Source organism: Antrostomus carolinensis, unplaced genomic scaffold (genome assembly GCF_000700745.2).
Source record: "Antrostomus carolinensis isolate BGI_N321 unplaced genomic scaffold, ASM70074v2 scaffold1801, whole genome shotgun sequence".
NCBI classification, from domain to species: domain Eukaryota; kingdom Metazoa; phylum Chordata; class Aves; order Caprimulgiformes; family Caprimulgidae; genus Antrostomus; species Antrostomus carolinensis.
In genome coordinates, this window is record NW_010296137.1 from 245733 (window position 1) to 268962 (window position 23230).

At 39.7% G+C, this 23230-nt stretch overlaps 1 protein-coding gene across 1 annotated transcript in view; it reads left to right on the plus strand.

Annotated features, from left to right (window-relative positions):
* LOC104532856 (kalirin-like) overlaps positions 1–23230 on the plus strand; it is a gene marked incomplete at its 3' end in the record, with an annotated part of 249515 nt that overhangs the window by 197252 nt on the left and 29033 nt on the right. The window contains 7 exon segments of the mRNA XM_029087516.1: positions 1474–1563; positions 5514–5606; positions 6655–6766; positions 8508–8698; positions 9117–9218; positions 9925–10067; positions 11423–11525. Coding sequence (XP_028943349.1) covers positions 1474–1563; positions 5514–5606; positions 6655–6766; positions 8508–8698; positions 9117–9218; positions 9925–10067; positions 11423–11525 — 834 coding nt within the window.

Consider the following 23230-nt stretch of genomic DNA (forward strand, 5'->3'; position numbering starts at 1 on the left):
TCACCTCATCCTGCACTGACCAGCACAGCTTTTACCTCTGCTGGTTCCTGTTTAACAGGACTTCATCAAAACAAACCTGTATTTAGAGGTGACGTTCATTTCTTTATGAAAGGCCCTGGGAGGACAAACATTTAAAGTTTAAATATACCCTCCTTTGAGAATTCTAGTCATGCCATGAGACCTCTACAAAGGCACAAATAACATTTTATCAACATTTTTCTTCAGAAATCAGTGTCAAATTGCTAAGCTGCTGTGCTCTCTCATTCCATTACCCAATGCCAGGATAATTTCCAACAGGACTTTGAAATCTTGATGCTAAGAGTCTTCATGGGCATAGGAGGCTCCAGGAATTGGTGATGGTAATTTATCTGTATGAAAGCTGTTCTCTTTCCAAAATATTTACCACACAAGTCAGCCATCTTTGTGTTTTCTCTGGTGGTTTTATTCATATTTCAAAGCTGAGAATTAGTACTTTAAAAGTCATTATAGAACATTTTCACTTACCAAAAAAAAATTGAGCATGTTTGGATGATTTCAAATCAGCTTTTAATTTAAAAACATGACACAAATATTAATTAAATGGAATCAGAAATATTGTTTGCAAATAAGACTTTTCATATTTATGAAAGATGGACACATGTATGTAGCGTTCTGTGCAAAATCTTAATGGTACTTTTAAGATACTACCACATCATCTCAGCAATAGTGCACACCCAGAGCTGTATGTGTGGTTACACACATACATACAAAGCCACCTGCCCAATTGCAGGGTCATGATATTTAGTTACCTGGTGTAAAAAATGCAATAGTAATGAAAGGAGTCCATCCTCCTCTTCTGTTTGCCTGCCTCTGTTCAGTAATACAAAACTGCTCTAAGGTAGGAGTGCACAGATGCTTTTAATTTCCTTTTAAAAATAAATAAATTAGGGAATTAAATGTAAAACACTCCTAGCACAACATAAAGTTTGAGACATTAAAGTCTGAACCAAGGTAGGAAAGGCAAGTTTGGGCCAGGTGTCACAAATCTGAGCCAGTCTCTCAATTCAAAAATATTGTCTTGAGCCAGCTGAGTCTTTTGCCCAGTGTTTCTACACTGGCTTTATCTCCAAGTAAATTATAAAGCTGACATTTCTTGACTGAATTTTGAGACCTGCAGACTCTTGGATACAATCTGTCTAACATCATTAGAGCTCTTAGAAATTATTTTATAGCTGGATTAAATTTTTAGGCCTTCCCTCTGTGCCACTTGTTAAAGAAAGCCTTCCATAGCTGTTACAGGGTGCACCTCATTCCCCTCGGAACTCCTCAGGTAAGGTATGAACTGTCTATAAGTCTTCTGTTCTTAATTTGCAATTCTTATGTTGCTTTGAGAGATGGGGATTTATCACCTGTATTTATCCTGGTGAGCCTAATGAAAGACTGCAAGCAGAGAAATAGCTTATCTTGCTTTTCCCTTGATGTTTGTTTTCACAGGCAGATAAATTTCAGATGTATGTCACCTACTGCAAAAACAAGCCTGACTCCAACCAGCTCATCCTGGAACATGCAGGGACTTTCTTTGATGTAAGCAGCCACTGCCATTTTCCTTCAGCACACATAGTGCAGCTGAAACACCTCCTCTTTACATCTGAGCAACGGCTTCCTTTTTTACCTTGGCATTTGGGTTTTTCATTCCACTGCAGATACCACATGCTGTGAAAACTGATAAACTGTGGTGTGATGTGTGATCTTCATCAGTGTGGCAAGTTGTTTCTAATGGAGACACACATTCTTATGGGAACCTCTGTGTGTTTTTCAGACCTAGGCCTTTCTAAGGATCTGGTTTAGATGTATTGTCCGCTTCTGGGTTTAGTGGTAAAATGAAAAGCAGATCTCATTATATATTATGACCTGAAATCCCGAAGTCCAAAACAAGGTCCTGTCTCCCTGTTCTGCAAATTTTACCCACCCTATTAAACATTTGCTTCATTGTGCTAGTAAGGGACTCTGCTGACTGCCATTAGACTATCTCCCTTACAAGCACTACACCTGATGATAAATATTTGCAGGCTCAGAACCCAGTTTTGCAGGCTGAGAAATATCTTTAAAGTTTTTGAGTAATTTTAAACTAAGCTTTCCCTCTGATTTTTGGAACCTCATCCATTTTGCCATGCTTATCTGCTATCTTATAGCTTCAATTAGCTACCCTTCTGAAAAAATGCTAAGACCTCTTTTCCAAAGCACTGAAAATCTTTTTATAATTGTAACCACTCAGCAGGATCCAACCTGCCTGACATGAATTAGCTTCTCTGGGTTTTGTATGTGCCAATGGTTATAGCATTTCAATTAAACTCAACACTGAAAGATCTTGCATGAGGCAGAAGAAAAGAGATGAACAACTTTTTCTTTTATTTTGTTTTTTGCCTTGTTACCAAATGGTCTAAAAGTAGAAGTGAACTGAAAGGGATTTTCCAGGAGGTGGCGCTTGAGCCTGTTGAATGGTCTGTGCTGGTTGGTGACTCGTGGAGGGTTTGAGCTGCCTTACAGGTCTATCAGAGCTGTCCGCACAGGTTAAAAGTGCTCTGCTAAGCTTTTCCACTCCAGCTCTGTATATGAGCTAGAAACCTGCCTGATGTTGCTTAACAGAGAACATCCATGTGTCAGCATCTGCCCTTTTCTAAGGGAAGATATTTTCCTTCCATTGGTGGGAATTGTGCTGGGCTGCCCAATGGTGCCTGTGCAAAAAGAGAAAACTGGCTATCCCCCCAGAAAAATCCTCTCGGAGTCACTCAATCTAAGGAAGTGTGAAGTACGTGTAGATTTGTCTTATCTTGATCTTGGAGTGGCAGTGGTTAAGCGGTAGGACGGGACAGTCTGGCCCAAAGAATATGGAGGAAATGGCTCTTTCTTTTCTTCCAGGAAGAACCTGGATTTTCCCAAAACACCCTGATGATGAGAGTGAGTTATTTAGAATAACACTCCTTAGTGAGAAGCTTGCTTGAAGATCACAAGTGTACAACCCCTTAAATTGCATAAACCATCATAGAAGGCCACCTTTGAGATGAAAACAAGTAGTTCCAGTAATTTGTCTGAACCCTTCAAGTCCATGGAAAATCTGCAGCTTCAGGGCTTATTGCAAGGGCTTCACCTAGTGGAAATCAGTGCATTATTGAGGTGATAGAGTTTATTTTAGTGTCTGTTGTTTAAGTCCTCAGGACAAAGACAAGAGTTTGGTTCAGTCATCTAAATGCTTCTGCTATTTTGAATATTTTTCCTTTAAATCTTGGAAAAGATCAATTTTATATATTCAAGAAGCCACAGGGAACCTTTAATTTGCATGACCAGCATTTACAGTGTGGAACATGGTAAAGCTCATTGACTTTGGTAGCATTGCAGAGCATTGTGTTTCTGCATGGATGATGGCTCTTGGACAGTTTCTTCACTGAGCTAGAGTATCCCTTAGGAAATGGCCAGAAGTGCAAGCAATATTTAGTAATATTAGTAAGAATTTTTCTGAAATTGCTCACCAAAGATTTGTGTCATGCATTGCAAAACCTAAATATTTCACGAGGTTTTTAGTGCTGAATCAGTCTGCTCCGCAAGCCGCTGGTCTGTACACCCAGTTGAGGATGCAGTTTGTCCTCCTACTAAAAAACTGTACACAATTAGATAACTTATCTTAATTTGTGATTCTCTTTAGATTTTTAATTCAAAAGCTGGGCACTTTATCACTGCTTCATGGTAAATTCAGCAATTCTTATGGTATGAAGTTGCATTCAAGTATTCCTGACTCCATGTTGTCCATTCAAGGTCAGAGGATCCTGTGCTGCCCTAAGCAGAGGAAATTTTTAGTGTTTTCCTGGGATTCTGTCATTGCATATAAGACTACACATTGATCCTGTTTTGCAGCTTCTCTGGTTTGCAACACACAACTGCCAGCACATAGTGCCTGTCAGATACCTTGATTTCTTTCAGTCCCTTGGGACACTTTTCCATGCAAAGAATAACTGTCGCTCCACCAACCCACTCTGTTTCCTCAGTCTGACCAGGGAGCATCATGGCAGAGCAAAGAATGCCTGAAGGGGAGGCATCTTGCTAGGAGCATGGCCTGCTGTTCAGAGAGCTGGGAGGAAGGAATAGTGCTAAATTCATTACTTGGATCCTACAAAAACAAGTGTACTTAGCCAGCTCCAGGAAGTTCATAGACGTGGACGAGGTCTTGCTGGCTCCTGCACTTACTAATTGAGTCCCAGCCATGTGCTTTGCAGACACCGTCCCTGTTTGGAGCCAGTTGTGACTCAGCTTCATGCAAACTCCATTAACCTCCACATAGAGCCCCTTCCCTTTTGAGTCTTGTTCATGGCATCAGAGCTTTTTTTTTTTTTTTTTAAACAAACTTGCCTAGTACAAAAAAAAAAATCTGTTGGCACATTGTGTGAAAAGTGGCTATTTTTGTGTCCCAGCATAAACACTGGAGCTAAAAAAACCAGTAAACTCCCTAGTACTCAGCAGAAAATCAGACTGGATACAGAAAGAGAATCTCTGTTCTTGGCAGCTCTCCCCCTTTCATCTTCTGTAACTTTCTCCCTTTACAGCCTCAAATTTACCCTCCAGTAGCTGGAGGTAAGTCTTATTCCTCTTCCCCATCTGCTCCTTAGGAATGGAAGATTTCCTGATAGCCAGGAGCAAGAGGAGGCATGCTTAGGGCCTGGTGGAGACAGAAGGAATTCCAACCTATTCTATTTCAGCAGAGAATCTGCCCCTGTGGGGCATGAGTTTACAGTCTTTTAGACAGTTAAATGTGTGTATTAGGGTCCTGTAGGATTTTCAGGAGCTCCTAACTCCCACTGGAACCAGTTGGAGGGAGGCAGCTGGGCCCTTTGCAGACCATACCAGGTGCTTATCTGCAAAGTCTCCAGAAGTTCATGAGCACGTCACACTGATCAGCACAGACACTTTGGTTGAGATTCAAGTGACAACCAGAAGTATTCAATGCTGTAAAAGGTATCATAAGGGTATCCCTCCTGGTCCCCAGGTGCCACCTCAGAATAGCATAGGTCTGTCAGCACTGTGACAGACCTGTTACTCCCATGTGGATATTTCAGCTACTCCAGGGCTCTCAAATGGTACCAGATGCCTATGTTTAGACAGCTAAATTATACCCTATGCATGCAATTTAATTTAATGTCACTATTTTAATTAAATGTTAAGATTCTTCTTTCAGCCTTCATAGCTAGGAGAAACCAGTTGATGTGACAGATAAGTCATATTTAAATCAAAGCCTGTGTAGTATACTCAACAAAGCCTCAGCTTGACTTGCATAGAGCCCCTGCAGTTTAAGTGGCCTCAGGAAGACTCTGCAGTTTATTTCCAGCCTCTCTGAAACCACAGTTATTTGCATGTGAGTTTAAAGACAGTTGAAAAAACTAAACAAAGAAATGCAAAGATCCAGAGCTAATATTAATTATGGGTGGTTCTATCTGGCAAGTGGTTAATAGTTTCCCATGACTGACTGCTGGTTTTCTCTCTTCTAGGAGATTCAGCAAAGACATGGTCTGGCCAACTCTATCTCTTCTTATTTAATCAAGCCTGTCCAGAGGATCACAAAATACCAACTCCTACTGAAGGTACCGTAATAAGCTGCCCAAATCAGCTCATGCAGAGCAGTTACCAGGTGGGATGACTTAACTTATTCTTAAGAGAGCTGCTTCATCACCTATTCATGACCTGTAAGCAGCTACTGCTGAGCTGCTACTCCTACTTCCCAAGCCTGAGCATGGCAACAGAGTGTGGAATCAGCTGGGTGTTTTGAAGGAAAAGACTCACAGAAAGAAAAAGAAAACCAAAACCTAAACAAACAGTAAAAACTGATCATCTGTTTCAACTGTTTTTGTTTTGTTGGGGGTTTTTTTTGTTGTTTTGTTTTGTTTTCCTGTTTCAACTGTTTTTGTTTTGTTGGGGTTTTTTTTTGTTGTTTTGTTTTGTTAATCTGAGTGGACTTAACCCTAAAAAGTGAGAACTGGAAAGGGAAATTGAAGGGATGGCAGAACCGTTTACTTTCCTTCTTGCTAAGTTTGCAACACATCATAATTTGATTAAAGGCTTCAGTGACAGCAGTAATGAACTTTGGGAAATTTCACTGACTGAAGCTCCTTCACTGGCATTTGATTCTGTTTGGGAGCTGACACTTTTGTGTTTGAAAACAAGGGAAAAGCTTCATATACAAAGCAAAGGACTTCCAACTGAAACATTAACATTTCCCATTTAAAAACCCAACTTTGTTAGTTTGTTGTAAATCGCATGAAGGTTTTTGCAATATCTTGTGAGTAGGTGAATTTTAGATCTAACCTAACCAGCCACCGTTCACTTCAGAACTAGTAAACCAGAGAAGAAAAAATATCTGGGGGATAAGGGAAGAGACAGGTTCTGACTTTGAAAAGCTAGGACCAGAAATCCTCTGAATGCATAGTCTCACTGGAGAACACCTTATTTTGTCTTGCTTTATAGTCATTCCCATTTGATCCCCACTATCTGTGACCATCCACAGTGGATTTTGATGCAGTTCAGCTCTCTCCTGTCACTGTTAGTGAAGCAGTTGCGTGTGCCAAGTAACACAATTGGATATAAAGCCAGCATGTTGGTCAGACTTTATAGATGTTCTGCATTGCTTCTTAGGAACTGCTAACCTGCTGCGAGGAGGGCAAAGGGGAACTCAAAGATGGTCTGGAAGTGATGCTCAGTGTCCCAAAGAAGGCCAACGACGCAATGCATGTCAGCATGCTGGAAGGTAGCGGATGGGCAGGTGGCTGGGACAAGGGAGGGACCTGATGATAAATGAAGCTGCCTTGTAATTTATGTACAAAGTTAGTACAGATTAACTGTAGCGATACTCTTGATTGGTCATAATTTTCAGGTCCTTCCTAGCTCCTTTCTGATATTTCTCCAAAAGTCTCAGAAGAATAAAGCTGGCTATGAAGTTTTGTAGATTTATTTACTTACATCTTTTGTGTGTATACATATGTATTTATATGTGTATATGTATGTGCACACATGTATGTGTGTGTACACATGCATATACAATGTGTGTGTGTGTATAGATATATATATATATATATATTTGGTTAAAAAATTCTTACTTAATGAAACAAAAAAACCCCTCCTGAAACAGTATCAGTTTAGCTGCTGGCAGCGATAATGATTATTGGATGAAAACATTTCTAAATAATGTCTCAACATTTCAAAAGGAAAAGTTCTAGTTTTCTGAGCCTAAACAGCTTGTGTTTCAAAATGTTAGTATAATTATCCCAAAGATTTTAAAAAAAAGAAAAAAAGTATTATTAAAAACTATTTCAAAATTACAGGAAAAAAAAGTATTTTTATTGCCCTAATTTTAAGCCTTGTATTGGCTTTTTGATGTGTGAAGTATTTCTAAAATTTAAAAATTTTATTCTGGACAGAAATGCTTTATTGTGTCTCGAACATTTTCTTGGCCTTGAAAAATAATTTCCAGCCTGGCTTGAGTCAGAACCAGGGAACAAGAAGAGTACTAAAACAGGCAAGAGAAAGGAAATGGTGCCATTAGCTAAGCAGCACATTAAGAACAGGTGATTAAAATTGCAGGGGGGCAATCTGACCCAACATAGGTAGATAACTGTGGTGTCTGGTGAAAAGCAAGGTTTCACAAAATAATACCTGGATAATCTGAGCCCTTGAGATGACCAGCACCATACAATAATAAAGAAGAGATCACTTTGTTAGGGTAGACAAGCACTTGGACAGTTATCTTCTGAATAAAACATTATTCCTGAATATTTGGAGCAGGGATCGGGGCTGCTTGCTGCTCTCCCAGGGCATGAGCAACAGCAGGCTGTGCTGGTGGAGGAGTGGTCCCTAGCTCTGGAGAGAAGTGTGACCCACAAGCTGCTGAGACAGCAGCTTGGAGAGCAGCTTGCACTAGAGACTCCCTTTTCCCTCAAGCTTTCCAGTTATGTGGAGAGAGTCCTGTCACATGCAACTTGGAAGATGAGAAGCTCCTCCTGGAAAGCATATTTCAGACACCATACCAATTTGATCTCATAAATGTAGCTCCCCTATGCCACTGCTGTGGACTCACAGGCCCTTGAAGATTGGGTTAGCATGTTTGAAGGCATCATGGTATGATGTGGCACTTCCAGCTACTACACATTATGTTTCTCTAATTTGTGTTGACATGCACAAGATTCCTTGCATTGCAGTTCTGTGTACAGTAACCACCACTGAAACCTTTATGATGTTTAAGTAATTACTACTACACTTCAGCAGCAGTCTCATTTAGCACATATGATGTATTTGACTCTGGTGAAATAATTATATCATTGCAATAGGAAAAAGAAAAATATTTTCACTGGGGCAATGGATAACCATTAATATCCTTTCAGAATATGTATAAATAGAGAAAGACCCTTTATCTCAAGGCCATACTGCTCTGGTGTTTCTGGGCATTACTGGTCCCAGGAACAAGTACAAACCAATGTATTTTGTGATTTTAGGGTTTGATGAGAACCTGGACGTCCAGGGAGAGCTGATCCTTCAGGATTCCTTCCAAGTGTGGGACCCCAAGTCTCTCATTCGGAAAGGCCGTGAGAGACATTTGTTTCTTTTTGAAATCTCTTTGGTGTTTAGCAAGGAGATCAAAGATTCTTCAGGACACACAAAATATGTTTACAAGAACAAGTTACTGGTAGGTGTGACTGCAAAGAAAATATTCTGCGTCTTGTGTTTCTTGTAGGTAGAGGTGGAGTCTGGGGGATGGTTCTCATGTCCCTATGCTGGGTTGGGGATACTCATGCCACCTGGAAGGGCTGGCTCTGGGCTCTGCAGGACTCACCTGGAAGCGAAGCTCACAGTGAGTCTGGAGAGATTTAAGATAGTGAGCTACGAAGGGTGAGTGGGAAATTCAGGGAGGATCACTCAAGCTGTTCACTTCCTTGCCACAACCTGGTGGTTTTCTGTTTCTTTCATCTGTGTGTAGCAAAGCAGAGGCAAGATCTCACGCCCCTATCCATCCCTGCCTCCCCTTCCCCTTACAAATGTAAAGTTTTGTGGACTCATGAGGCTTGATATATATGAAATCTCTCATCATCTCTCCTCCACACTAGACCTCAGAACTGGGAGTGACTGAACATGTTGAAGGAGATCCCTGTAAATTTGCTTTGTGGTCTGGACGAACACCATCCTCAGACAATAAAACAGTGCTGAAAGTAAGTTTTTTCTGCTTGTTTTCTTTGCCTTTAGAGCTGCTAGTTGAAGCCTTGGGAGCACTAAATGAAAGGTCAGTTTCTTCCCTGCTCGTATTCGCATGGCTTCCATGTCTGTCAGCAGGGTCATGCCTGCATCAGGAGCAGTTTGGCTCTAAGGCCTCAGTATGAATCAAGACAGTGCAGTCATGCAGCCATGCTGAAATTGCATCTCCTCTTGCAACCTGGGTTGAGCAGCTGCACACTGACACAGGGCATGTCTCAGGGTGTTTGGCTGGGAGGTGTAATTCTCTTAGTCCTTTGCCACTGGGCTTATTGACAATCAACCTATTCCTCGGACCTCCAGAGCTGACAGGCATTTCTGTCAAATGAGTTTCTAACGAAGAATTCATGTTATAGTTATTTTGCCTGAGGAAATCCCAGCTGCGCACTGATAACATATTTCCCCTCCACAGAGCGTGCTGTATTGCTAGCATTAAATATATTTATCCAGAGCTTAGCTGCTTTACTGTTGCTTGCCAAGTAGGTCTGGTAAAAATACCTCAGTTCCCCTGGGGTTACCAGGTACACCAGCAGCTAAAACAATACAGCAGAGAGGAGAAACAGTTAATCATGCATTTTCATCAGCCAACCACGATTCTTCTACATAGGAGGTGACATGCTGGGAATATGATAAAGTGTCTTGTCTTTCTGCCTTGTGGAACTTTAGGCATCCAGTATTGAAACAAAACAGGAATGGATCAAAAATATCCGGGAAGTCATTCAAGAAAGGATTATCCATCTGAAAGGAGCTCTGAAAGAGCCAATTCAGCTCCCCAAGACACCAGCAAAGCAGCGAAACAACAGTAGAAGGTAACCTCAGTCATTCCATACACTGTGAAATCACTAGCGTTTTCTCCACCAACAGCAGTGTAGTGTCTGTGGGCTTTTGACTGGATTCACTTACATTTTTTTTACTATAGTCAAAATCAGTTTTCATCATCTTTGTTTTTTATATGTTGTCTTGGCTAGAAAGCTTTTCTATGATGTACATACAAGGGTCTTCTATTTTAGTACTCCAAAGTATTGGAGAGAAGTGAACAGTAAAAATTTTTCAGAGTACAAGGTTATGTTTCTTTCCCAAAGTAGAATTTACTTCTTCACATTTAAGTATTAACAGATATTTTTTTCCCCGCTGTTTGGCATTTTGAATTGTTTGACAATGAAAATCAGAGCTGATCATGATAATGTATTACTACAGTGGAGCATCTGTGTTTCATCATCAAATACAAACTCATTTCAGCCCGTGAAGCAATATTAAATTTTTTGTCAACTTCTTTGAATCCTGGATTAAAAAAAAATATAGAAAATAAATTGTTCTTTTTTCTGTCATGCTGGAATTCCCAAAAGCCACCTGTAATTTGAGCGTCTCCATTTCCTCATCAAGCTTTATAATTTTCTTACTTCAGACTGTATTATAGAGGCATCCAAAGCATGAGTAACCAAGGTCACCCAGGAGATCCATGGCAAGGCAGAGATCCAGACATTTCTTCCCTTCCTGGGAAGATGTACTAATACAAGAGTTTTCTAGTACAGGATGATTTTGTTTGGTTGGTTTTTTTACTTTCTCCTCAGATATATATTTTGTATTATTTAAATGTTTCTTTCAAAAGAACAGTAAAAATTTAGGGAAACTATATCTATTCAGCAAAAGAGAAGAAAATACCCTCCATTAGCAGACTCATAGAGGTAGACTTGTAGAGCTCTACGCTGTCTTTATTTCTGTTTGTTTGGATATAATTTTTATGGCTTAGTATTAGATTCCTGAAGATGTGGTTCCTGTGAGACAAGAGAAATACCCCTTCCTTCAGTGTCACATGTAGCCTGGGCTGAATGGTTTTGGTTAAGGCAGAAATCTAAGTGAAGGAAAATTTCTGCTATTTCTGAACACCAGAGCCTTCTATGTTGTGAAGATACAGGCAACAGCCATCCTGTTCCCAGCAACAAACGTTGTGATTATGTGCTAATCCCAACCCTGTGGCTGAGGGTGACATCATTTTAAATTTCCAGCTATATAGCAACATGGGCTGCATTGGTGAGGTAAATTTAGCACAAAGCCAGCTTTGGCACGCTGACTCGGCACTTCTCAAATCCACCTATAAAGTTGTGCACATTCCAAGGTGGTGTGCTAAGTAAGCATCATTGTTCTCCTATTATGTCTTTTGCAGAGATGGAGTAGATGATGCAGACAGCCAAGGAGATGGCAGCAGTCAACCTGACACCATTTCCATTGCATCCAGGACATCGCAGAACACAGTGGACAGTGATAAGGTAGGACTGAAATGTGAAAATACACTGCAGCTAACTGCCCCCAGAAAAACGTAAGCGAAGAGCAGAATAGAAGGCAAAATGAAGCAACCTGTCTTCTACTGAGTGAGTCAAAACTTGTATTCCCCTATGCTAGGCTATTAAAATCCAGTCTGTTTCTAGGTGCTCGTCAATACTGCTGTTTTACATGGTAACATCTCTGTTGCTGCAGCTTCTTTGAGGTTAATACACTGAGGTTGAATTGGCTCTGAAGAAACACAACCCAGAGCAACCTTTTCTCCCCTAATAGAGCTTGCCCTGTAGGAGCCAGCTTCTGAATCAGCAAGCAATTGGTTATGTTCCATATTTGCCCTCTGAGCTCAAATCAGTAGTTTGTTGGAGAGAATACAGGTGTTTGCACACCGGTTAATACGGCAAAATTGAGATCCTGGCTGGTATCTTGATAGCCTGAGAGACCTATCCTTTCCAGAGACTCTGATTCTGGACCCCTCTCTGGCCCTGAGATACACTAGATTCTGTTGGAATGCTGCATGCTGTCGCCATGTATGTACTCATTGTTGTACTTATCAGACCATCGGGGTCCAGATTCCCAGCTCCATTAGGATGCCTGACTTGAACTTGTCACCCTGATACCTCCAGCTGTGGTCTTCAGCTGAATTAGCAGTTGGTAGTAGGAGTAAATGGGCTGTTAGTAATAATTTACCTTAGGTAAGCTGTTGGTGTTTGTCATTCACCAAGAGAATGTCCACATGGTCATCATGTGCTGTTTTGAAATCATGTTTAACTTCTGAAAGGATCAATTCTGCAGAACCATTATGGATTTATCTGTTTGTTGGGGCTTTAATTATGCTAACCACTTACACAAGGTAGAAGGATGTCTTCACAAAATCAGATTTCAAGTTTATGGTTGTAAAGTTCACAAGTAAGGTTCAAAACAGATGTTATTTTGAAAGCTGGACTCAGAAATGGGAGTTAATTACAAATAAATTACCTTGTAAGACCATCTGTTGTAGTTATCTTAAAGGCATGTTCCCATGCTTTTGCTTTTTTTGATCAATAATGTGCATTAGAAAAGTATTAATCCTCACAATCCAAAGGCCACTGTAATGTATGCAAATACTTTGCCCAATGTCAAAGTGTTTTCTTATGCCTTTGATCCACATGGACTTGTCCTGCTTTTCCATGTTTTTCGCATTTATCATTCCTGAGACAAGCCCTGACTTAGCAGAGTGCTTCAGCTCATGCTTAGTTTTAAGCATTCACATAAGCTTTGCTCATTTTTTCCAAGCCCATTGACTCAGCTGCATGAATTACAGTAGACAGGCAAGGTCTAGGTAAGATGCTCCATATTGCATGCTGTAGCTGTATGCAAAATCTATAGTGCCAACAGCACAGGAAACAATCGGGGTGTACCCTGAAAGACAGCCCCTCATGGCAACAGTTGGTTTAAGGATGCAAGACTGGAAAGGGTTATAGGAATTTCTATCCAAAACTTTGTTTGAACTGAATGGTGAATGTGTATGAGATAAATTGAGCACCAAATCATACAGGGAAAAGATTATTGCCACTGGGGAAAGGCTAAATCAGTTCCAGGGTTGTGTCATGCTTTTTATTTTTTTAAGGTGGATAAGTTCACTTGCTTACTTAAGGCTGTCTATGTGTTCATGTGTCCCTGTAAATATACATTTATTTAATAGAAACAAATTCCAGAGTACAGCTAAACCTTAGACATACATGTATGTATTTTGTTGAATCTGAGCAACTAGTTGCTCTCTAGCTAAGGTTTCTTGGCACAGCTGACAGCACTTGGTAAACACTGTAATGTACATGCTATAACTAACTCACGTGGTACTGATAACAGCACCGATAGCTAATATTCAGCAAATAGTGATTTCCCCACCTATTTAACTTCAGCATAGTCAGCAGAGTTATTCTCAGGAGTTGAAATTCAGGCTGAGTTTTTTCACAGCTGTAGCCTCCATGGGTGACCTCTCTGTGTGCCCCAGTGAGATCTCCATCCAGAGGAGCCAGGAGAAGGAGCTCCTACCTTTAAAAACTCTGGCTGTTGACAGCACCCTCAGTTACAAACATGTGCAAAGAACTTTGCAGAGCTATCAGCGTGCCAGGATGGCAGCAGGTGAATCCTGCACTGGGACCATCTTTGTAGTGCCAGAAACAATTCTCAGGTAACATTTCAGAGTTGATATTGCTCTCTGAAGGCAAAAGAATTCAAGGATTTAGCTGACACACTTTGTCCTTAACCTAAATCTTGCTGTTACGCCTGAGGATCACCTAACGCATTAGTTGAATGTTCAGACAAGAATGCCAAACAACATTTTAGACAAAGAAAACCACAACCTCTCAAAGACTCCCAATTTCAAGTGGCACTTCTGCTTAATAACATTTCTTGTGCCTCAAGTCATATGTATTTCTTTCAACCTATTTATGAGCCGTCTCCTGGGTTGTGAGTAGCGATACTGTCTCCTCTCTCATCATGTCGTAGCCCTAGAGCAAAGCTTTGCCTTTGCATTTCAAACTCCTAAAAAGACAGAAGGTTTTTTGTTGTTAAGTGAGAACAACATTACTGTAAATTCAGCAAGGATTTTGCTTTCTCTCAAGACAGCTGAACCTAGCTATAACATTTACCAGGGGAATCATTTGCTGCAGAGGACAGAGCAGTTGACTGGGGGCCAGAAGAGCTAGTTCTGCTCTGTCACTCACATGTTGGATGCCACCACAAATTGCATCTGACAGCAAATCACATTTGTCTTTTTTTTTTTTTTTTCTTGTTTGGATTAAGAACCTGGAGGAGGGGGACAGGAATTCTTGCAAACATTACGTTTGCACAGTAATTATAGCATTGTCCGGTGTTGTTCCAACACGGGATACAGATCCAAATTCAGAGCTGTTTTTTTTCGATGTTGGAGGAAATTCATCGCAATCTTTATGGTAGCAGACTCTGCTTTGAAAATATTCTTAATTTTATGCCTGTCTCCAAAAGTCCTACTAAGTCTAAATATTCAGGGTTTCCTGGCTGCAGGCAGTGGTCAGGTGATTACACGGGGCTCTTCAGCTTAAAAAAAAAAAAAAAAAAGTCGAAGTCTGTTTAAAAAAAAATAAAAGATTACTCCTGTCTTTAAATTAAACACCTGTTAAAATAGCTACTTAAATCTGGATCTTAGTCCTTAATATCTTTAATTTTATTTGATTTTTATATCTCAAAAATATATAAAGCAATTATCCCTGGGCTCAAACACTGCATTTTCATTAAATAGTATATAGTAGAAACACAGATTTCAAGTCTGTAGGTCTGCATCTTTGTAAAAGGAAAGAAAGAGAGAACATACAAAATGTTATTTTTTCCATTTGCAATCTGTGACTTTTTCTATATGCAATCTATAATCTAAAATATTTCACAGACTGAAAAATAATTATTTGGATTGTTATTTGGGAAAGTATTATATGAGGGGAAAAAATGGTTCTTGACTGGACTCAGTGCTAAAGAATCAATAGATAATGAATGCTGCTCCAGTAAGTGTAATTCCCAGTGCTACAGCAAGTGAGCATCCAAGTCAGGTCCTAGGTAACCTACTATGCAAAATTTCTTCATCCTTTTCCAAAAGGCAAGCTAGACAGCTTTTGTTCTGTACAGTAAGCCCTCTTCAGCATGCTATCTAAAAACCTCTCCTTAGGGAGAAATCCTTGCCCTATTCAATTCACAGCAGACAGGATTTCAGTCTTTATATTTGGGTTCAAAGCAGTGGGGAATTGCAAAATCAAATGCTACCATGCAGGGCATTCTTATTTGTTAAGCCCATTAGCTTGTAAAACAGCTGTTTCTGGCGATACTGGTCCACCTTCTAATAGCTTTTTTTTTTTTTTTGGTTGGCTTTTGCAGAATGCTGAGGAGAGCAGTGCTCATTTCCTCCTGTTGTTTTTGGATGTGGAAAAAAGCTCTGAAATGTGAACCAAAAAGTTTTTACTCTCTAAAAATAAATACACACTGTATACTTTTATCTTTTCCATTAGATACTGGACTCAGCTCATCTTTCAGCAGTCATGAGACTAAGATCTTGACCTCTTCCAGTGGTATTATATAAAATCTGGGAATAATAATTTTTCTAATTGAAGGTAATTGGTATAAGAGCAGAGATTTTAGAATTAAGGCTTGTTGGAACAAGTCATCTAGGGGCGGATTGTCTTTTCATGAAAGGCTTCTAATCAAGGCAAAATAGCTTTCTCCCTGTGATACTGTTACTGAAACAGAAGTTAGCATCTGACGCAGAACGTACTGCTTCAGGTTCTTCATTAGGAAAAATTCTCAGTTCCTTTGAAGTTTCCTTTCCAAGTAACACAGATATGAGAAGTGCTTTGATCCTCTACTTTCTTTTTTTGACTACTAATCATTTTGAGTTTGAACTTCATAAAGTTGTGAATCAGCATGCTGCATGTTTTTCTAAATAGGTAGTATTTCCTTGAACTATTGCCTGGTGTTAATATGTGCTAATTTAAAAAAAAAAAAAAATGCCAAATGGAAATGCCCACTCATTCCATAGTAAAGAAAACTTGTTCTGTTGGGTACCTCACAAGGAGGGCATAAGGAAAATCACTGTGTTTATTAGATGCCATCATCAACATATACAATAGAAAGGGGTCAATCATTGCTTCCCAACATAAACTAATCTGGAAGTTAAGTATTGAAATTGAAGTTCCCAAAACCAAAGTTGAAAAGCCAAAAATCCCACTCTGACCAGGAAGCTTCTAAAGAAATGCAGTATGTTTAAGGTGAGCAGAAAGTTTACAAATACTCCCTTCTCTGAAACTGTTAATCCCATCAGCTGGAGTTCAGCCACGTGCATCCAGCAGTGGGAGTTGGAAACTGGACTACAGCAAGTCGGGAGCTCCTGGTTGCTGATGGCTGGCATCAGTCCCTAAATGTCACTGAGGCAAAGGTTGTCTTCCTCACACTAGTGTAAAGCTGAACTATCAGCCCAGCACAGTGTGTGCCCTGCTCTTCTCATCACAGGACATGGATACTGCAAATAAGAGGCAGGTTTCCATGTGGTTTGTGTTGACATGAATGTGCAGGCGCTTCAGAGTAGGCTCCAGTTGCAAATTTTTATTTACACATGAGCCCAGCTCTCTAGCCTCTTGAAAGTGGAACTAGCCCCTTGGAGCACACTACCGCTGGGACCATGATCCCTGCTACTTCCAGCACTGCCCATCAGCTCTGCCTGGATCATAAAGCTGATCTTACCAGAGATTTGTCTGGTTTTGGTACTAATAACATTCTTCTGTGCTCTCAGACTGGCCTGGAATCAGCAGCAAGCCTAAGGCTCCTTTCAAAGGTGGAATGACTTGGAAAAGTTCAATGAAAGAAATTAAATCATTTGCTACAAAATAATGAAATAATAATAATCTTCCAATGAAAAACCCCTTGAAATAAGAACACCAACATAAGGAGAAAACATTTTTTAAAATTGATGTCAGTATGAAACATTACTTTGTCAAATACAGAAAATGCAAACCTTGGATAAAAATGAGAGATACTCCTATTTTCAGAGAGGGAATTGAAAGCACAGAGAAATTAAAAACAATACCATAAGGCAAATGCATACGTTGATTTTGCTAACAAGAGCACTGTAGCTAAGACTGAGCTGACAATTTAATTCCTACTTAGTTTCTCAGCAAGAGAACTGATATACCAATCAGTACCAAAAAACTGTATAGCCGATCTCTCTATCTCTCTTCAATGCTATTGAAGTATTCTGTAGCTTTCAGTTATATACTTTACTTTCCTGAAGCATTTTTTTTCCTTTGAACCCCTGGTACAAGGGGTTTTTTGCTCTTACAAAGCATTTACACAGCTAGTGATCCAAGCCCTCTATCCTTCTGGGATTATTATGGCACAATGTGTGCATCCCATGACCCAAGTTTTAGCCTTTTCTATCTCTGCCAGTGAGTTCTGCATTGAATCACGTGCAAGAGACACATTCTGCTGCAGCACTGGAGGAATTTCAAGAGACAAGAGCTGTTGACCCTCAGCAGTGCTTGTGTATGGTGAAAACATGTATCGCTATGGTCTGGAGTCTTGGCGGTACTTGAGCAGTGCAACTGAACTCAAGAGAAAACACTCTTCAGCGGACAGTCACTCTGCCAGTGGTTAATGGCTGCTGTAGATTGTAGCTGATGTGAAGGAATTTGGAAGTTATGAAGTAAACTCTGGCTGTGGCTGACCCAAAGGATGTTCATGGGAATATGGAGTGGGTCATAAAGCAGGTAGTCACTTAAATAGAGAATCTAGAGTATTTCTTTATAAATCTTTCTGGTTTTGGAGCCCTATGAAAGGTGATGCTTATAGAGTTGTCTGACAGGTCAGGAGGTGTTGACTTGAAGAGTTTTCTTCCTCCAACATACATATTTTACTTTCAGTAAATTAGATTCAATTTAGCAACTGTGAGTTTCTAAAGGGCAAAAGAAGGGATTGATTTGGTCTCATTTATGTAAGAATTGTTGTGGTTATTCTGCACTGATCCTGTCCAGGCAAGTGATGTGCCAGAATTCAGTAGTGTATTGTGTGGAGTGCTGCTCCCTTGTAGTGACTGATGAATTAAGGTACCACAAGTAAAATTAAATTTATGTGATAGAAAATGACTGCTGACTGTTAAGTGAATTTTTCCCGTGGAAGATATGATAAAGAAAAAAGGAGTGAGTTATGAACCTAGAGGATATATTTCTATTGCTCGGATGCTGCCTAGCATTAGCATAGTTGTCACACTGAGTTCTTACTGCCCTCACCTGTGGAAAAGGGAGAACATGATAGCTAGCAAAGGAAACCCTGACATAAAATATTTTGACACTTTAATTAGTCTTCTTGAGTGCTCACTAGCTATAGATTGTTAACTCTTTTCAAGATACTGTCATGTAGTCTCAAAAATGTTTATCTTATCAAGGAAATAAATTGTTCAGCCAGGAGCTGACATCTCTGTCTCTGTAATGGTAGTGTCTTTAAATTTCCTTAGGCTTCATGAGACTGCCTCTCAGTTCTTGCTCTAAATCTGGTCTGGCACCCCTGTAAATTCAACTCTTCCCTGGGAAATATATACCAATATAAGCATCTATCTATTAGTGTGAGTGGCTCCCTAAAACTGAGGTCATTGAAGTGACACTTGAAGCTGATAAAATAAGACTTTTATCTCTGCTGGCAATGCCTTCTTTGACATGAACTTGCCTTTCTAATTGTTCAAACTCAGTAATGTTACTGTGGCATTTCCCCACCCTCCCTGCCCCAGCCCCTCCTCTCTTTCCCAAGCATGAGTAAGGACTTTCCCTTTGCTTCCTGTATTTCTTATCAGGAATGCAGCACTGCCAACGTCATTAAATGTTCCAGCTTTTGAATTGTAGGGCTCTACTTGCCTGTCTCCTTTCGAGATTTTTCAGTCTTTAGGAAAAAAACCTTGAGGCTCTTGGAGTGAAATATAACACACTCAGACAGACAAGGTTTAAATTACATCTTTAGATTCCCAAATGAGGCTATCGCAGGACTGAAGTGCTACACTCACCTTAGATCCGTTGTGCAAAGATGCATGGGCACTCACAGAAAACTCTGAAGCCCAGATGTGATCCAAATTATGAAAACTGTCCCTTGCTTAGAGAGTCAGTGCCAGGCCTGTGCTCTGCCTTGGTATAGCTTAATCTCTGTTTGGGGACGTAGGTGACAGGTCTTACATTGCCTTTTTTTTGTCTGTACACTGGTCACTATGACTTGCAGCTTTACAGGAATGTACCCACCTGTCATCAACAAGTGGAGTCACTTGACAGCTCTTTTTTGGGGGTTTTTTTGTGCATGTAGCACAGGATCTCCAGCTCCTCAGCACAGGTATTAGTACTGGCACTGCCTACAACACAAATCTCCCAGAGCAATTCTGGGACCTTTGGCCCTTTTTTCCTCTGAGAACTTTGAAAAAATGGACTTTGGTCTTCCCTGGATTGGAACCAGATTTCAAAGCAAGGGAAAATGTAATTCCTACCAACCTTGGTTTTCAGACAGATTTAATCCTGAATTATGTTTTACCTTTTCCAGCATCCATTTCTAAATGTAACAAGGAGATGATCAAGACATTTACCTCTCAGAAGTGATCTGTCAAGGATGCAAGTGCTGCTCAGAGTAGAGACATTTGTTTTCTGTTGTTGGCAGCAAGTATTGGTTGTGGGTGGAGGCAGCACTAAAGACAGGCTGTCTCATTTCAAAGAGCTTTCTCAGAAAAGATGTATATGTTCTTTTAAAAAACAAATTGAAACATGACCAGCTGCTTTTAAAACATCACATTTGTTGCAAGCACTTGTAAACTTCATAGTAATTCCTCAGGAACTTTGTCTAAAGTCCTAACCATGTAGTGGAGCCTTATCCATTTCTTATTGTACTGTGTGCCTGGACAATTCCCCCCACATCTACCTGAGAGAAGATGACAGTGGATGAATTTCACCACAGGCTTTTTTTATCCAATAGTTGAATTTTAGGAAGAAAATTCCCAGAGATTTGAGTGTTTCACACAATTCTGTCTTCACCACTGTGAAAATATAGCAAAGCCAAAACAAAGGTGGCAGCACAAGCTTTGCAAGGAGTTCTTTCTTTCTCACCTCAAAGGACATCTAAAATAATATGGATAGTGTCAGACTTTTAATTATATGATATTAAAAGAAATTAATCCCAATGTAATTGTTTCTAATGTGTCTAATGCACTCTGAAATAAAAACAAACAAACAAGCTGCTTATGGGGAGTTTGCAGCCTGTGCTTTCATTTCATGAACAAAAATGAATGAATATCTGGAAACATCTGTAGTGTCCATGGGAATAGAAATCATATTGTTCATTGGGTAATATTCCCGGGAAATAACTTCATAAAAGGCATGCATGAAATTTGCCATGCATCTTAAATATCTCAGCTGGGATTTCTGAAAGTGCTATTGAACTTTAGTGGGACTTCTGCTCTTGAAATGCTTGGATGCCATTCTGTCCCCAAAGGAAAACCATGCCTCAGATGGTCTGTGAAGGGTAGCTGGTCAGGACTCACAGGTTTATTTCCATACGAGCGCAGAAGCCTCAGATATTTTCTCAACACCTCTCCCAGTTTTTTCTTTGCAGCTATAAATATCTGCAGATATGAATCCAGATTCAGTTCAGTGATCTGACGCTGAGAAGATATCCAGCTGAAAGTCCCTCAAAGTGCAGTCCTAAAAAAAAACTTCAAAGATTTCTTTTCACCATTTTCCTCCATGCATAACTGGCAGTTACACCCAGGGCAGACAAAGCACACTCCACTTCTTTTATAGTGTTTTCTTTAGTAAGTGTTCAGTTCTATTGCTATCCATTTAATAAAGAACAACAAGCAATTGTTATTTATTTTCCTTTTTTTTTTTTTTTCATTTAGGAAATAAGAATCAGTATTCAGTCTGCTTTCAGTCTTATTCTTAGATCATTTCAATCTAATGCATCTTTTGGTGGAAAATAAGCAAATCGGTAACATTTGAAAATATATGTTAAGTCCTTCTGTGATAAAACAAGTGTATGGGATTACTTCAGGGTGAAGGTCTCCTGAGAACATTGTAGCTATGTATACCGAGGGTCAACACATACATGCAAGGGTACTTAAGTGTGATTTCTGTGGCAGCCCACTTGATATCTCCTTTCTGTTCCTGCAAGCAGTGTGAAAATCAGATTCTGTACTAATGTGCTGATCAACACGTTCCCCTTACAGGCACAAGGCACACAGCTAAAGGTTGTCTTAGTTGATATAATGCGGATCTTAAATGCACAGTAAATGTGTTATCTCTCAATCACAAGACATTTCTGAAAAATGTTTGATCTTGCTTAGATGAGATGGCTGTAATTTTAAAGTGTACAGAAATAAGGTGCAGAATGCTGCCCTTGCTTGAAACTCAGCTGTGGACTACATTTGACTATGGCATTAAATGACAGGAAATCATGCTCTGTATCAATAAATCTGTATTACTGAACAAAAAAAAAAAAAGTTTTCATGCCTGCTGTGAAGTAAGAGGATGTTTAAGTTATAGGATGTTTAAGTGAATCAGTTTGATGCAATCAAAACAGAATAAGAAGGAAGGAAGTACAGTAAAATCCCTATTTTTTTTTTTCAAAGACATCATCAACCTGAGTTTAGTATAACCTGAGTTTCGTACATTTTAAAATAGAGGGATTCTAATAAATTCTTGATTTTCACAAAAGAATTAAAGGATATTCTGTTTTTCAGCAATAGAGACCAGCTGTTATTTGACTTTTATAAATGTGCTGTGATTTTCAAAGAATCAGATGTCAAAGATTTGTTGCCATTTATGTTACATCAGAAACTGAGTGAGCGTTCAAATGGCAGAGGAGCTTCTAAATCTAAATTGATCTCTGACTGAATGGGAAACAGTTAAAATTGATTCATGTTAGTCAAAAACAGTATTTTTTTTCGAGCAAGATTCTGTCTGTAATGGTTAGACAAAAAAACATTTATGAAGAGATCAAGTGGCCAAGTTCCTTTTTCCTTTAAACATGTGCTAATGAGAGCTTAAGCTGGACTGTAAGTGATAAAAGGCCATTTCCTCATTATTGATTATCAAATTAACATTCAGTGACCTGTAAATTATTCACCAATTCCTTCCCTTTTTCCTCATGAACAACTCCTTTTCACTTTTTTTCTTGCACTTCTAGCACAGCATAGAATGACAGTTGTGGGCTATGACACTGGTGAGGTGATTCCTTGGGCTGCCCTCAGACTTACTTGCCTTGTCACATCTAATGAGAATACACTGGCACTTGCTGAGACCTATGATCTGAAAGGTCTGAGCACCACTTTGTAAACAAGCCTGCTGGAGACGTGAATAGATGCTCCTGGATGAGCGTCATGCTTGTTTTGCAAATTTGCCTGTTGATAGAAGGGACAAAATGGTTAATTAAAAGTGGATAGGTTATATGGTCCCCTCAGAATGAGGACATAAATAGATTAGGAAGTGTCCATCAGTATTCTGGGGTTGTCTCTCTAGCCATTGTTGGGCCAGGCACTAGACCATCTAAAGCGCTAGACTTAGAGAGAAAGGAGCAAACAGGATTCAGAACTTGTTTTAAAGAGGAATTTGGGGTTTTTTTTAATTTCATCTCAAGTTCTACCTTCCATGTTGTCATTAAACAAGAAGCTGTTCCTCGTCTAAACCTGATCATTCTCCTGTTCTTCAAAGAACTTGAGTTCATATTTATTTATCCTATGCTGTTGTTTCGAGTTGTTTCTGAGGTTTCTTTCTGGTGATTACAGCATGTTTGTTTGATTTGGCTGTACAATATTAAATATATCCCTCTGGAGGAACAATATGTTTTCTTGTTGGCAAAGATTTTTTTTTTCCTCTTAGAAATCATAATTTTTGTGTGGTTAATGCTTATTAGCTGTAAAGTGCCGGGTTTGTTCAAGAAACTTAGAACACTTTGGAACAGCATGGTTCCAGCTATAAAGGGCGTACAGGGGTAACACAGAATAACTGTGTAGATAGGAAGAAAAGTTGAAGTGTGATCAGAAATTAGTGTTAAGAACAAGTCTTTGAGTTCATTGATCAAGGACGTTAGAGGAAATTGGAGATCATCCAAGTTCAAAGTTAATATTAGTAAGAGGTTTGATACTGGAAACAAAACTGTGTGAAGGAGGGGAATAAGG